Raw genomic sequence first — 15,097 nt, 5'->3', positions numbered from 1 at the left:
ATGAATGTTTAAAAAGAGAAAGGAAGGAAGGGAAAAAAACCCAATAGAGTCCAACAGAGGAGAAACACCACACTCTGCAAAAACGGTATGATTCTGAGGCTTCAATCATGGACCAAGGACCACCGCCTGTACTACTTTTCGTGTCTGACTTTTGTTTTCATTTCCTGGAGGATTTTCCCTGGGGCTCCCCCACCCAGAAAGAGTTGCCCATTCAAGTTGCAGCAGGACCACGGTGCTTCTTTTTATTGATTTCGTCCCTTCCCTCGGCGGCGGCTCGGGGCGGAGCGCGGGCGGGCGGGCGGGCGGGGGCGCCGCGGAGGCTGACTGCCGGGCCCTGCGCTGACATCTGTTTCTCATCTCCGTTCGCCGAGGCACCGCAGAAGAAAGTCTTTTGCAAAGGGTGGGAAAGGCACAGATTGTTTTTTTTTTTTTTTTAATCACACGCACACACAACAACAAAACTAAACCCCAAAAAGAATATTTTTTTAAAGGAGAGACATCTCAGAAGGTTGCAGAGCGAATACATGAGTGGGTGGAACCGAACCCCCCAGGGCGAGGGCGGGAACCCCAGAGCGCGTGGGGTCTGGGTTTGCGGGCTGGAGCTGCGCCCGCGTGTCCCCGGGCACCGGGCGGGAAGGGGAGGAGACGGAGGAGGGAGGGCGGGAAGGAGGGAAGGAGGCAGGGGGCGGGCTGGGGTGGGGGGTGAGGGGAAGGCGCCCCGTGTGCAGCCTGAGGAGCGGAGGAAGGGAGGGAGGCAGGAGGGCGGGCGCTCGTCGTGTTCCCCCCCCCTCGCCCCGGGGGCATCCTGCAGAACCTCTCCTCGGAAATCCACGGGGAAATGGCAAACAGGATTGACGGGTTTCGCACGCCGCTCGCTAGACACCGCCGCTCATTACCATAACCGTCTGCAGCGACGGCGGCGCAGCGCCCGGGTCGCGGCGGCGGGACCTGCCCGGGACCCTCGCCCGCCGCGCGCGCGCGTCTGCGGACACCACCGACCGGGCCGCGGGGACCGGGATCGCCACCCGCACGAGCGCGCACCGGGCGGCCGGGCTGGCGCCGAGCGCACCGCGGACCCGCGGCAGCCCCTGCGCGGCGGCCGCCGCCTCCCCGCTGACCCCCGCGGTAAGAGCCGGGCCGGGCCGGGCGCGGGGGGCGGACGGGCGGGCGGGCGGAGGGCGAGGCCGGGTCTCCGGGGAGGAGGGGGGGTGCTCCTGCCCGCGCGCGCGCACACACACACCCGCGCCACGCGGCCTCCCGCGCGTCCCCCAATCCCAGGGGCTTGCACCGGGGTCCGCGCCCGGCCGGTCGCGGGGGAGGATGCGGGCTTCTCCCCGGGGCTGGCGACCACCGCGGCTCCCTTCATCGGGGCGGGAGCCCCGGTGTCCCCCGGGCCGCTCCGGCTCCCGCCCGCGCGCGCAGGAGCCATGCCGAGGTTGGGGACAGCTGCTCCGAGGAGACCTCGGGGCTCGGGGGGGGGGGGGGCGGCTCGGCCCTTCGTCCGGAGCTCGGTCGGGTGTGGCGGGGGGGGGGGGGACACCCCGGGCTGGGCACCGCGGCGTTGGCAGGTGGGGAGGGAGGGGTTACGGGTGTCAGGAGCGCGCGATCTCCAGCGGGAGCCGGAGCTGACACCTCCGGTCCCCGCCACCTCCGCCCCCGCGCCCTCCTCCCGCGCTGCCGAGCCGCGCTGCGGGCGGCGGCGGCTCGTCTGTCCTCAGCTCACCTCCTCGCGGGCCCAGGCCGCGGCCCCCTGCCCCTCCCCCGGACCCAGCAACTTTCCCGAGGGTGGGACTGCGGCCGCAGGCGAAGCGGCCCGGGTGAGGGGCGGGGGGGGGGGGCGTCCGCCGGGTCCCCGCCGCGCGCCGGGCGCTGGGCAGCCGGGGAGGGCGGCGTGGGGGGGGGGGGGTAGCAGCCCCGAGACCCGGCAGGCATCCGTGGCGGGCGGAGTGGCGGCGAGTCCCGGCCAGCATCGCTAGCCTTGCCAACCGTCCTGAGTCATTCCCTTGGAATCCTACCTTTGGTGTGTTTATTTCCCTTAGAAGGAAACTTGGTTTAATTTTTTTATGTATATATAAAAGGAAGAGAGAAGAAGAAGAAAGGAAGGAGCCAGAAAGAATAATGATAGCACTTAATTCTGCAGGAGAGGTACTGGGCTCTGGCACCTTGGAATACAACTTGCCTTTGTTCCCAGACACTTGGGTTGTTTACTTTCTCCTGCAGCCACAAGCCCAGACCGGCACTGCCCACTGCCAGGAAAAGGGGCTTGGGCTGTGGAGTGAACCCCCCTAGGGTCTGTCCAGGGCGACTCGGTGGGTGCCACCCGCTGGCCAGATTGGCCCCTCAGACTGCCCCTAACCTCCCCCCCAACACACACACACTTCCCGCCCACCTGGTCTGGGCCACAACCCCCATTCCCCGCTCTTGAGACCTAGCCAAAGGCTCTTGGCTGTGAGACTCCACAGGGGATGATCCAGGCAGTCAGGAGGGCTACAGAGACCTGCACAAAAGCCACACCTGCCTCTTTGGAAGGGTTGGGAGATTTTGTCCTGATATCTGATCCCTTCTGCCACCACCAGCAGACAAGTTGTTGAGAGCTTGTAGGGACAATGTCGAGGACAGGGGCTTAAGTCCACCTGGGTGGGACAGTCCAGTGCACCTGAGCTGCTCTGGAAATGCCAGCCTTTGAATTACCTGTTTTCCAGGCTCGGAATCTTTTCTCTGACTGCTCTAATGCTCTAAAGATGTTCTCTAATTGCCAGTGACAAGTAGGAGGAGGCCCGTTAAAACCATGACCAGGAGCTAAAGTGAAGGTGCTACTGAATGTTTGCCTGGTGTCAACCGCAACTATTAACATCATAATGGCTCCATGGGAAGAGCAAGCCTAACTCATATGCAAAACCAAAATTGTATAGAGATAAATGCCTTGATGTCCAGCCTTCAGCCTGCTGAGGACCCTTGAGTCAGTCTTGCTACTATATCCACTTGCATGACAAAAGACACAGGAGCCAGAACATAGTAGGTTAGGACTTCCTTATTTTGACCAGTATGCAGACAAAACACACTTTATCAGCTCCTTTTGAATTCACACACTTCTGACGCTAAGGGAAAAAGCACACGCACACACACATATGTATATATAGTGGCTATATTTAATATTAACAGCATGTAAATTTGTAGACTTGAGTTTCTGAATACCATAGCAGGATTGTAATGTAAATCACATGCAGAGAATACTGAGTTTGGCTCCCTACATAGACTACAAATAAAGATGTGCATTAAACCTTGAGTGCCTAGTGCTGTATAGTTCAGTGTTTCTTCAACATTAAACTTGCCTTCTTCGTTTATTAATATCCCAGAGTAATTCAGATAGACTAGGAAGACTCAGTTGCAAAATCTCCTCCTTTCGCTCCCAAATAATCCTAGTTCATTCATGTTTTATTCAGGCTTATATAAATCACTTGCAGAACTCAGCCTTTCTCTTTTAGGGTTTAGTGTGTAACAGTTTCCGATTCAAAAAAGAAAGAAGGTGTGTGTGTGTGTGTGTGTGTGTGTAAGAACTTACTGAAATTAGATGTTGTAAACCAAAGAAACAACCAATATAAAAACTATTAGGCCACCTTTCAAGTTCAAATGCATAATGGTGGTATTTTATATGCTAAAAACAATACTAACAAATAGAAACACTGGAATTCTTAACAACCAGCAAGGCCACCCTCCCCCAAGTCATTAAAATATAAACAACTGACTAACATAAAACAGCACAGGCCTCATTAACGTCCTATTAAGCAAAGGTAATTGTGACTGGAGACTAAGGGTCATGGCTTTGTCCACCTGTCTTCACGTACATACAATGACATTTTTAAAAAGGCTTGGATCTTCACAGAATTCACCATCAAAGTGAGTTGTAAATTTACAGCTGGGAAATACTGTTGTCCTCTATCAAAGAACTTCTGGTTTCTAATTTAAAAAAAAAAAAAAGCTATGATTTGCTCTTAGCAATAGCATTTCCTGATATGATTGTCTCTTAGAATAGGTTGAAAGATTGGACCATTTCCTAAGAGTCTTCGTGGAATAAAGTATCATGAGCTCTGATACTTCGCTTGGATACAGAATTTGAAGGATGCTAGACAGAATGGCTGAGTTTGTCGAATCAATGCAAGTGAATTCTTTTTTTTTTTTTTTTGAAGACTCAAAGAGAAAAAGAAATGGCATATCTCACATTTCCTGATAAGAATTAGCTAAAACACTCCTCCTCCCCTCCCCCACTTACAATATGGTTATCCGATGTCTCTTTGGAGGGCATCTTAAAAGAAAAGGGACGTTAGGTTTAGTAGCCCACATCAACTAGATCCTCATTCTACCCACTGACCTGGAGCCTTTCTCTGTCTTCAGTGGCATTGGGACTGAAGCTGAGAGGGCAGAGAGAAGCCTAATGAAAGGGCCTTTGCTGCCAAGAGCTGCTCTGTCAGAAGGACTTTATCTCTTTAATGAGGCCATTCCTTGTTATCCTGATGTTTTTCCTCCTTTTACTTGGAAGTGGACCCTGGCAATAGCTGGTAAGGAATAATAGTTTACTCCAAGCAATGATAGAGTCATCCTTTCTCCATAACATTACAAGCTATCTAATTTGGAAAAGAAAGAGCCAACTAGACCCTCAAGTGTATGTTTGAAAGACAATCTTCAGAAAGCAAGCCTGGCATCAACTTTGCAACAGTTCTTCAAACCCAAAGTGAGAGTAGCGACGTGGGTCTCCTAAAGGAATTGGCAGTTAGCAAGGCACTGTGTCTGATCTGCTGTCACCCCTGGTCTGTGGGTCTTTTTGCTTATCTATTGTGTGTGTCTGTCGTCTGTCTTTCTGTCTGCCTGGGCTTGAACTCAGGGCCTGACTGCTGTCCTTGAGCTTTTTTTTTTTACCCAAGACTGATATTTTTCCACTCAAGCCATACCTCCACTTAGGTCTTTTTGGTGGTTAATTGGAGATAAGAGTTTCACAGACTTTCCTGTCCTGGTTGGCTTCAACTGTGACCCTCAGATCTCAGCCTTCTGAGTTGGGAGTGAGCCACCAGTGCCAGGCTTGTCTTTTTAAAGCTTTGATAGCAGACTCTTCTCCCTTGCACTTGCCCTTGGCCCTACCTTGAACCTCATGAAGGACCAACTGAAAACATTTAGCCCTTCTGGCAGTGTCTTCCATCACCTAAGGGGGAGCAGGACCGGCAGCATGACTGTAGAGACACCTCATCTCCCTGCAGACCCAAGGGGAAGGGCGTGAACTGGAGAGAAGGGCAGTGATGTGTGGCCTCTTGGAAAGTTCCTGCCTGCGTCTGGGCTTTGCAGTTTAAAGAGTTTCTGGCTGCCTCTGGCCCCAGAGCCCTGGCTCCTGTTTAATATTCTGCCTGCTCGGTTGATGTTGTGCTTGGCTCCTGTGGGACTGCAACTCACGGCTGGAAACTGGAGCCAATTTTCTGTCTTCATCTAGCAGTGTTTTGACTGGAGGCAGATCCAGTTCAGGCCGATCAGGGCTGGTGGAAACAACTACCAAGTGTCTCTCTGTCTGCTTCCCTCTGGGAGGAGAAAGTGGAGGGAGCCCCCAGCGTGTTGTAGAGAAGACAGGGACAGCGGCACAGACTGAACCTGAACCCCAGAGCATCAGTTGGGATTAAGGTGGAGATTTCTGCCTCCCCCACCCTTTTGCCTTGATTGATTAGCAGATTTCATCAAAGGAGACTCCCAGGGGATTGAGTAGAAAATTGATTTTGCCTTATTAATAGAAAAGAAGAGCAAGGGTTTTGGCCCTGCCTTTTAGTGGTACATTTTCTGCTGGGAAGGTCAGGAGGAAAATGTGTTTAGAAGGCAAAGCAGCTGTCTGGAAGAGGGCTGAGGGGAATGTGAGAACAATAAGGAGTGGGGTTTTAAAGATCCGCCTCTGAAATGCAGACTGCTGAACACAGAGGATGAGCTAATAGCAGCAAGAGTTTGCTCAGGTTTTCTTGCAGGGGGGGGGGGGGAGGCGCTGGGGGGGGGGGTAGGGAATCTGATGGTTGGGGATGAAGGGCAAGACCTGGAAGTAAAAGTTTCCCAAAGCCAAAGAGATGAAAATGTCAAGGTCAACCCCTGGCTGGCTCTTGATCAGGGCTGTTTTCCCTTTCTTTTTTTTTATTCCCACAGATCTGAGGCTGTCAGAGATGACTCTGGTTCTGTCCATGAATAGATTCTGCGAGCCCATTGTCTCGGAAGGAGCTGCCGAAATTACCGGGTACCAAACACTATGGGAAGCTGACAGCTACCGAGGCCCCAGCCCCCCAGGGCCAGCGCAGGCTCCTTTGCAGGGAGATCGGGGAGCCGGCCCCCCACTGGCAGGTAGAGCTCTTGACCCTACTGCTCTCTGTGGCCACACTGGTGGGGAGGTGGTATTTCAGGCGCCTCTCTGAGCCGAGAGCTATTAATGCTTCAGGGCTGTCTGTACAGTCATCCTAAGCCAGCCCTGGCTCCTGGGAGAGGACCAGAAGTGGTATTTAAATTACATTCCAACCTGCAGCTCCCAGGGCTTCGGCTTGCCTGAGAATCATGGGGCTGTGTTTTGAACAGAGCCAATCCAAGTACTGAAAGTCAAGAGTGTGGATTCTGGTATTTTATCCTGGGGAACGATGTGGTTTTCTGAGCTACACAGGCCTCTTGTGCTCACAATGAAATCTTTATCCCAAGATGATCACATGAAATGATCGGCACAGAGGTTACAACCAGGTGTCTCTTCTCTTTATGAAGACAATTGGCTTTGATTGATATATTTTTTTTTCTTTTAAAAAACTAAAATATCAAGCAAGATTCAGGGAACTCTGTTTTGCCAAAAAAAAAAAAAAAAAAGGATTAAGAGCGATTTGCGTCTAAAAAAAAACAGATCATGGTTGACATGTTCCATTTTCAAGAGTGAAAAGGAGTTTAATTACCCCCAAATTTAAATTTTAAATATTTAAATTTGTATTTTAAAAGAAGAAATGTCATAACTCCAGTGTGCAGATAACCATTTGTTTACTAAGCTACAGCCAATAACACAGAAAGTGGTTTGATTACCAGTGGTTCTAGATAAAGATGTATATATTTAAACAGTGGCGTTAAGTGTTTTAATTAATGAAACAATTCAGAAGACTGGTATTATTTCACACTTACTCCACTCTTCCCCTTTCTGAAGTTTGCATGTGCATAGAATTAAAGAGTCTGATTATTTAAGTAAATGCAGAATGATGTCATTTTTCCAATAAATCGCCTAGAAGTCTTGCCTGCCCTAGCTCACAGAATTCCATGTGATAGCAACTATTAAAGAGAAATGTTTATTTTTAATCAGCACATGTACAGACAAAGAGAGAGCCAACTATCTTCTAGAAGGAAAGGAAATGAAAGTATTTTGTTTGGAGAACCTCTGGCAAACCGCATGTCATTTGTCATATCTGATTTATTACCACAGGATCCCATTACAGGGGAATTTCAAATCCTTTAACAACATCCAAGATCTCATACTTTAAGAGGAAATATGTGGAGGAAGAGGATTTCCACCCACCACTCAGCAGCTGTAGCCATAAAGTATGTTTTTTTTAAGTCATTATTTTTATTAAGAGTTTAAACTATTTAGTAACAGTTGCTTGATCCATTTCCAGAAATTAAATTGTTCCACCCAAGCAATGAAAATGAACCACTTCTCTGGAGGGCCATATGAATGGTTGTCACTTTTTTTTTCCATCCTGTATTATTTTTCACGAGTACTTGAAGAGAGAGTCCAAAAGAGATCCTCTCCCCAGAAATGACAAAATTATAGAGTGCAGTGAAGGTCTTTTGTACTTACGATTTAATTTTTTTCAAGTTGCATGGAGGGCTCTGGTTACCCTACACATTCACATGTAAGAAATGCTCTTGTTCTCTTCTGCCATTCTCTCTCCAGTCTGAGCTCTCAATGGCCACGACTACTTCTGTGTGTGCCTGATTGGGGCAGCCACCCATGGCTTGTCCTTACCCGTTAGTGGTAGGCTCACCATTCCTTGATGGAGTGTGTTCAGTATAGCATGTACTTCATTGTACATCATTCCATGAGCTTGGTTTGTTGAAACTGAATTCATTCCCAAGAAGAGACCAGAGCTCACTTTTTTTTGAGAGAGAGGATCTATATAGTAAGAAAACACATGATGGGGTAAATTAATGGGATTATGAACTGAGCATGTAAGCTTTTGAAATATTAGTTCTATTTTTTTTGTAGCCTTCTTCAACCAGCTGATTTTTATCAAAGAAGGTATATTCCCCAGACTATGGTTGCCTCTTGCCCCCAGACCCCATCCTCATCCCTTTAGATGGCAATTTTTGTCCCTGCTCATAAAAAGATTTCAACATGTGTTGCTAAGTACTGAGCTTCTTGCATGTGTATTTTCTGTCCCTGCATTTGGCTGGTCTGGTTGAATTCACAGCTCCTTAGGATATGCCATGATTGTTGTTGTTGTTGTTTTTAATGACTTGGAAGAGCTGCGCATAGCAGCCCTGTGGCTGCTGTGTGGTGGCTGTAGCCTTTTTCTAGCTGCTACTGGGTTTGCAACAACCATTCCCCAGTGTGGATATCACACAGCCCAGGAGTGAGTCCTCTCATAATCTTCTCTATGTCCCTTCTCCTGCCCAGCTCCAAAAGGAAGTCTTCTCTGGTCCTTCAACTGGTAGATCCTGTCTGGGTCTAAGCCTCATTAATGATTGCTGTCCTTTTCTTAAGCAAGGATAATTGCACATAGGAATCTCAGAGGACTAAGAGGAAAGAAGTGAAAGCTAAATATTTTGTTCCTTAATGGCTAGACCACACTTGGAAGTGCACGCATTAGGACCTACATCTTGGCATCTTTTACTTATTGCTTTGCAATGTTTGCATATTTGCTTACACACACTTCATTTATTTACTTATTTTTGTCCATTGTGGTCTTGACCTCTGGGCCTGGGCACTGTCCCTCAGCAATTCAGCTCAAGGCTAGCGCTCTACCACTTGAGCCACAGCACCACTTCCAGCTTTTTCTGTTTACATGGTGCTGAGGAATCAAACCCAGGGCTTTATGCATGGGAGGCAAGCACTGAGCCAGCTTCCCAGCCCCTACACACACATTTTCAAAAAGTACAAATAAGCTAGGCACTGGTGGCTCATGCTTGTAATCCTAGCTACTCAGAAGGCAGAGCTCCAAGGATTGCAGTTCAAAGCCAATCAGGAAGGTCTGTGAGACTCTTAGCCTGAATTAACCACCAGAAAAGCCAGAAATGGAGCTGTGCCACAAGTAATAAAGCACTACCCTTGAATACAAAAGCTAAGGGACAGCACCCAGATCCTGAGTTCAAGTTCCAGTACTGACAGCACTATGACTTGAAAATTCTCTGGTTCTTGGCCACACCACTGTGCCAGGACAGGTTGGGGATTATCCTTGGTACTGGAGTCAGCCTCCTTAACGGACCATGAGGGGACAAAGAGGAGGAACAACAGGAGCCAGACATGGCCAAGAATAACACACACAGTGGTGAGGGTTTGGAGGGTTTTTTGTTGGTTGTTTGGCGGGGCAGGGGAGTCATGAGGCTTGGACTCAGCCTGGGCTTTGTCCCTGAGCTTTTCTGCTCAAGGCTAACACTATACCACTTTGTGCCATAGCTCCACTTCTGATTTTCTGGTGAGTAATTGGAGATAAGAGTCTCACGAACTTTCCTTCCCTAGGCTGGCTTTGAACCGCAATCCTCAGATCTCAGCCTCCTAAGTAGCTAGGATTACAGGTGTGAGCCACTGGCACCTGACAAGTGGTGAGATTTTTTTTTTTTGGGTCCGGTCGTGGGGCCTGAACTCTGGGCCTGGGCGCTGTCCCTCAGCTCTTCAGCTCAAGGCAAGCGCTCTACCACTGAGCCAACTTCCCAGCCCAAGTGGTGAGATTTTGATGTTGTCCATCTCCTAAGCTTTCTCTTCCTTTTTTTTTTTTCCACTTTTAGACGATCTCCATTTTTGAGGAGCGAGCCCACATCCTTTATATGTCCTTAGAAAAGCTCAAGTTTATTGATGATCCTGAGGTGTACCTCCGAAGATCTGTCCTCATCAACAACCTGATGAAAAGGATCCATGGAGAGATCCTCATGCAGAACAACTGGTGCTTCCCTGCCTGCTCTTTCAATGGCGCCTCCGCCCAAGAGTGGTTCATGGCTCAAGACTGTCCTTACCGGAAACGACCACGGATGGCCAAAGAGGAGTGCGAAAAGTTCCATGCCTGCTGCTTTTACCAAGAATGTGGTGGTCACTACCTAAATTTGCCTCTTTCTGTAAATGCTAGTGTTGGAAGTACCTCCACCGCTGCCTCCTCTTCCTCTTCCTCCTCATCTTCCTCTTCCTCCTCTCCCCCTCTGCCTTTGCCGAGCTGTTCCCACCAGGTGGATTTCCACGTGGGCAGTGCACCTATTTACAAAAGTGATGGCCAGATACCTGCCAATGAAATCTTTGTCACTAATGTCAGGTCGCTTGGTGTCCAGGAAAAGGCCAAATTAAATGATGAGAAAGCAAATCACGAGACCAACAGAGATGGTGACCCCCTCAGCCATGAACCTGTGGGAAATGACCTTGATTTTGAATGCAAAGGCCAATTTTATGATTACTTTGAGACTGGATATAATGAAAAAAACAATGTGAGCGAGTCTTGGAAAAAGTCTTTAAGGAAAAAGGAGCCTTCGTCAAGTAACAAGCTGTGCTGTAGCAAAGGAAATAAAATATGAGCCATCTTCTCGCCAAAACTTTGAAGCATGCACAGCACGATCAATTAGCTCTCATAAATTTTATTTTGAATGGATTTTATAGTTTTGTACAACTGATGAAATTATGCCATGAACATGCCATGTCGTTTTAATGCCTGGAGAACAGATTGCAGAAAACATCTGTAGTAGGCATCAGCGAGCTACTTAGAAATGTGGTGATTTTTTTTTTCTTTTTACCAAGAAAACAGTTGACGCAATGCTTAAAAGTATATCTTAGTTTTCTTACCAAAAACAAAAAAGTCAGTAGACTAGATTGGGGGATTATGTGACCTTGTGATATTTTTCATTGTCTCCCAAGAAGCCTGTCATTAGATAAGAAAGTTCAATACATTTGCCAATTAATTAAGTCATTCTTTGGTAAGCAAATCAAGATAACCAGCAAAAGATGGTCTGCTTCTTCAATTATGATGCAGTATTTTTTTTTCTAAATAAAAGACTGAAGACAGAGAGCTAGATGAAATGGCTTCGCAGCGCTATTAAGTATTTGTATCTGACAGTCTCTCTGTGACAGAGGAAAGTAGGATGGGACATAATAAAACACCTGTTTAGGGGAGCAATCAACAGTCTTGGAGAGGGGTATTCCCTGGGAATTCCTGACTTCACTGTAGCTTACGGGTGATGAAGCTTTTAGTGAGGTGGTATACAGGGCGATTTTTGGTGCCTTACTTTCTCTTAATTTTTGCCAATGTGAAAATTAAGGATAAATCAGAGTTACAGCAGGGATTTAACAAAGAGGAAAAGAAAAACACACATATATACACACAAACAAAAATCACAGGGTGGATCTGTATGGTTTGGAAACTGTTAACTTTGAACTATTGTGTTCGACTTTTGATTCAACATCTCTATTCTTCTTTTCTTTTTTATGCCCAGTTGCTTTGGGTTTGACATTGGGAAGAGGGCTTAGAGGAGACAATAGAGCGAGAGCTATTAGGATCCAGCACTAGCTGCTTGAGAGTTTCTGTGGTAACAGTCTGGTCTGTTGCTGGGGTTTGGGTTTTTTGGGTTTGGGATTGTTTTGTTTTGCTTTTGTTTTCTCTTGTCCAATGAAGTTCATGAACCCCGTGGCATGCATTATCCTTTAATCTGTTTTTTGCATCATTTCACTCGTTTAGATTATAAAAGCATGTGGTTTTTTATATATGACTTTTTGCTGTTGATTAAGAAGCACAATGTTAAGAAATGATGTGGTGATCCATAAGGTTTTATCTTAAAGAATGTAAAGATGCTTAGTTTTTGAAAAGTTATTTTGGAGAAATGGGACTTGGGGTGGAATAGTGACTATGTATGTATTTGGCCAATATTCTCCTCCATTTTGAAAGAGTGTCAGAGTAAGGGCTCTGACCACCTTTCTTCTGTTCACTCCAGCCAACTCCTTCCACTAAACTAATTCCCATTGCCAAGATCACTAATTGACTTGGGCCTCTGTAACAATACTTCACAGGAACCAAATGCCAAACGGAGGAAGTAGGTAAGACCTCCCAGTTTCTCCAAGATAAAGCTTTGTTCTTATTATGGCTATTAATATTAAATATGGGTCTCATTCATACAGTGTATGAGTAGGATCATTTGGACAATTGTCCGCAAGGACCAATTTTTAAAACATGTTCTTGTGTTATAGCTAAATAGTCTAGTAATGTTTTGTCCTTTATTTTCAATATTTGATAAACATTTGATGTTGAAAATTTAGACAATAGATGCCTGTATATGAATGTGTTGTAATAAAGTGAGGTTTTCTTGATATATATTTATTAAAATGATCAAAATTCATTAAGGTTTTTTTTTTTTACATTTCATTTTAGCTAGATTTCTCTTTTCTATAATTCTGTCTCTGCTGGGGGGGGGGGGGGGGAGGGTGAATGGGAAACATTCAAAATATCCAGAAGTTAGTAAATAGGGACTACAAAGGAATTTTCAAAATAAGACTCTTTGAGAGGCCAGTGTTTCCAAATGGTCTTCGTTTAGACTGTAGGTTTGTCTTTTGTTGCTTAAGAAGCACAATGCTCCTAAATGATCTGATTAAATAAGGGTCTATCTTAAAGAATGTAAAGATGTTTGTGTGGGGGAAGTTTCTGAAAACCTTTTTTAGCATGAAGCTGTAAGTATTGAACCCTTCACAAGTCCCTTAGGAAATGTATTGTTAGTTAAGGAGATGGCCCCTGTATAAATGGACAGAACAACTATAATTATTACTAGAAGTAGCTCATATAATGCCATACTAACTTTATTCTCAGAAGCTAAAACTTACTTGATAAGGGGAAAGCTACTTGGAGGATAATTCATTTGTCAACTGCAGCATTGTTACTATAAGCATGATAACTACATGGAGATTTAAATATGAAAAAAATATGTCTCATCCTTTTGTTTTTAAGAGGTCCGGGCATCTCGTATTCTTCCTGGCCAAAGCAGGAACATGATAGAGTTGCTAATTTTCTCTTTTTAAAAAAAGTACTGTTTTATTGAATCAAGGTCTTACATTGTAAATCAGGCTGGTCTCAGCCTCCCAAATCTACTTTTTACTCCTGAGAAGCTCATGCTTCTGCTCAATAAGACCTTCTAGAATTGTTTCTCACAGCTTGAGTTAAGACTTGAATCCATCCGCATAAAAAATCTGTTATTGCCAGTTATTTTCTCTTCACAGTATTTCCAGCATACTAAAAGAAATTGCTTTACCAAAACAGTCCCTAAACATTCACCCAAATGATCAACATTTGCTTGGTGCTAGCCTGAGACCTCCAGGGCCCCTGGGTGGCATTGCCATTTCTACTCATGTGACAGGAAATTAGATTTTTCCCCAAGGAGCCAACACTCCTTTGCGGTAAGATAAATTCATGACCTGAATTGCCCAGGACAGATTTGGAAAGGCTGGGGTGCTCTCCACCCTGGGCTGCCTCTGTCTGCCCTTCCCCAGGGTTATGTAGCTGCATGTCCTTAACCAAAGCCTTTGTCTCTTGTCTCTGGTCCTTCCTTTCTGAAAGTAGGTAGTTGAACAACGTGGTCTGGCAAAAGCACTTTAAAAGAACAATATCTTATGCTTCAGCTCTTTTTTTTTTTTTTTTTTTTGTCGGTCGTGGGGCTTGAACTCTGGGCCTGGGCGCTGTCCCTCAGCTCTTCAGCTCAAGGCGAGTGCTCTACCTCTTGAGCTACAGCGCCACTTCCAGTTTTCTGGTGGTTTATTGGAGATAGGAGTCTCACGGTCTCTCCTGCCTGGGCTGGCTTTGAACCGCGATCCTCAGATCTCAGCCTCCTGAGTAGCTAGGATTACAGGCGTGAGCCACCAGCGCCCGGCTTGCTTCAGCTCTTAAAAATCCTGTGTTGTTTTTTTTTTTCTCTTTTGGTGCAGGTACTAGAACTTGAACTCGGGTCTCTACATTCTCAGTTGGCTTTTTCTACTCAAAGCTGGGCTGTACCACTTGAGCCATACTAACACTTGGGGCTTTTGCTGGCTAATCAGAGATAAGAGTCTGTCAGATGAGTCTGCCGGGGAAGACTGCCCAGACTGACCTCAGATCTCAACCTCCTGAGTAGCTAGATTAAAGGCATGAGCCACTGGCAGCTAACTAACCCTATTCTATTTTTTTTTTTTTTTGGTCTGTCTGTCATGGGACTTGAACTTGAGGCCTGGGTACTGTCTCTGCATTTTTGCACTCAAGACTAGCACTATACCACTTTGAGCCGCAGCATCACTTCCAGTTTTCAGGTGGTTAATTGGAGATAAAAAATTTTATGGACTGGGGCTGGGAAGGTGGCTCAGTGGTAGAGCGCTTGCCTTGCATGCATGAGGCCCTGGGTTTGATTCCTCAGCACCACATAAGCAAAAAGAAAAAAGCTGGAAGTGGCGCTGTGGCTCAAGTGGTAGAGTGCTAGCCTTGAGCTGAAGAGCTGAGGAACAGTGCCCAGGCCCAGAGTTCAGGCCCCACGACCGGACCCCCCCCAAAAAAAATCTTATGGACTTTCCTGCACAGGTTGACTTTGAACCACAATCCTCAGATCTCAGCTTCCTGAATAGCTACAATTACAGGTGTGAAGCACCAGCCACTGCTCAGCTAATCCTTTTCTTATACCTCACCTTGAAAGAGTTCTAGGGTCAGGATCTATGAGAGGAAAGTAGAAAGATTTAAAACTAGCAGAAGTCACTATCTGACAACAGATCAGTAATTAGAATAATCACTAATCTTTGGAGTGATCTTTTAAGGCAATAGAAATCTGAACCATTACATGGTATTTTGTTAAACAAAAGCTGAAAGGAATGGAAGTATATTTAGAGCTCACTAACTCCATCAGGCATGGCTTCCACTCTCCAAGT

General features: G+C 46.6%; 1 protein-coding gene across 1 annotated transcript; it reads left to right on the top strand.

The window, feature by feature from the left end:
* The first annotated feature begins 745 nt into the window (after positions 1-745).
* On the top strand, positions 746-12,547 carry Sertad4 (SERTA domain containing 4). The gene is made up of 4 exons (XM_070041572.1): positions 746-1,125; positions 6,166-6,357; positions 7,460-7,575; positions 9,982-12,547. The coding sequence occupies exons 2-4, from the start codon at positions 6,183-6,185 to the stop codon at positions 10,750-10,752; spliced, it is 1,062 nt and encodes a 353-aa protein (XP_069897673.1). The 5' UTR covers positions 746-1,125; positions 6,166-6,182; the 3' UTR covers positions 10,753-12,547.
* Positions 12,548-15,097: the final 2,550 nt, after the last annotated feature.

Source organism: Dipodomys merriami, unplaced genomic scaffold (assembly GCF_024711535.1).
Source record: "Dipodomys merriami isolate MVZ:Mamm:240054 unplaced genomic scaffold, mDipMer1.0.p SCAF_31, whole genome shotgun sequence".
Classification (NCBI taxonomy): domain Eukaryota; kingdom Metazoa; phylum Chordata; class Mammalia; order Rodentia; family Heteromyidae; genus Dipodomys; species Dipodomys merriami.
This window is presented reverse-complemented; position numbering and strand designations above follow the sequence as displayed.

Coding starts and splice junctions, on each gene's coding strand:
- Sertad4 (XM_070041572.1), top strand. CDS start 6,183: ATGACTCTGGTTCTGTCCATGAATAGATTCTGCGAGCCCATTGTCTCG. Junction 6,358..7,459: donor AGCCGGCCCCCCACTGGCAG/GTAGAGCTCTTG, acceptor TTATTACCACAG/GATCCCATTACAGGGGAATT. Junction 7,576..9,981: donor TCAGCAGCTGTAGCCATAAA/GTATGTTTTTTT, acceptor TTCCACTTTTAG/ACGATCTCCATTTTTGAGGA.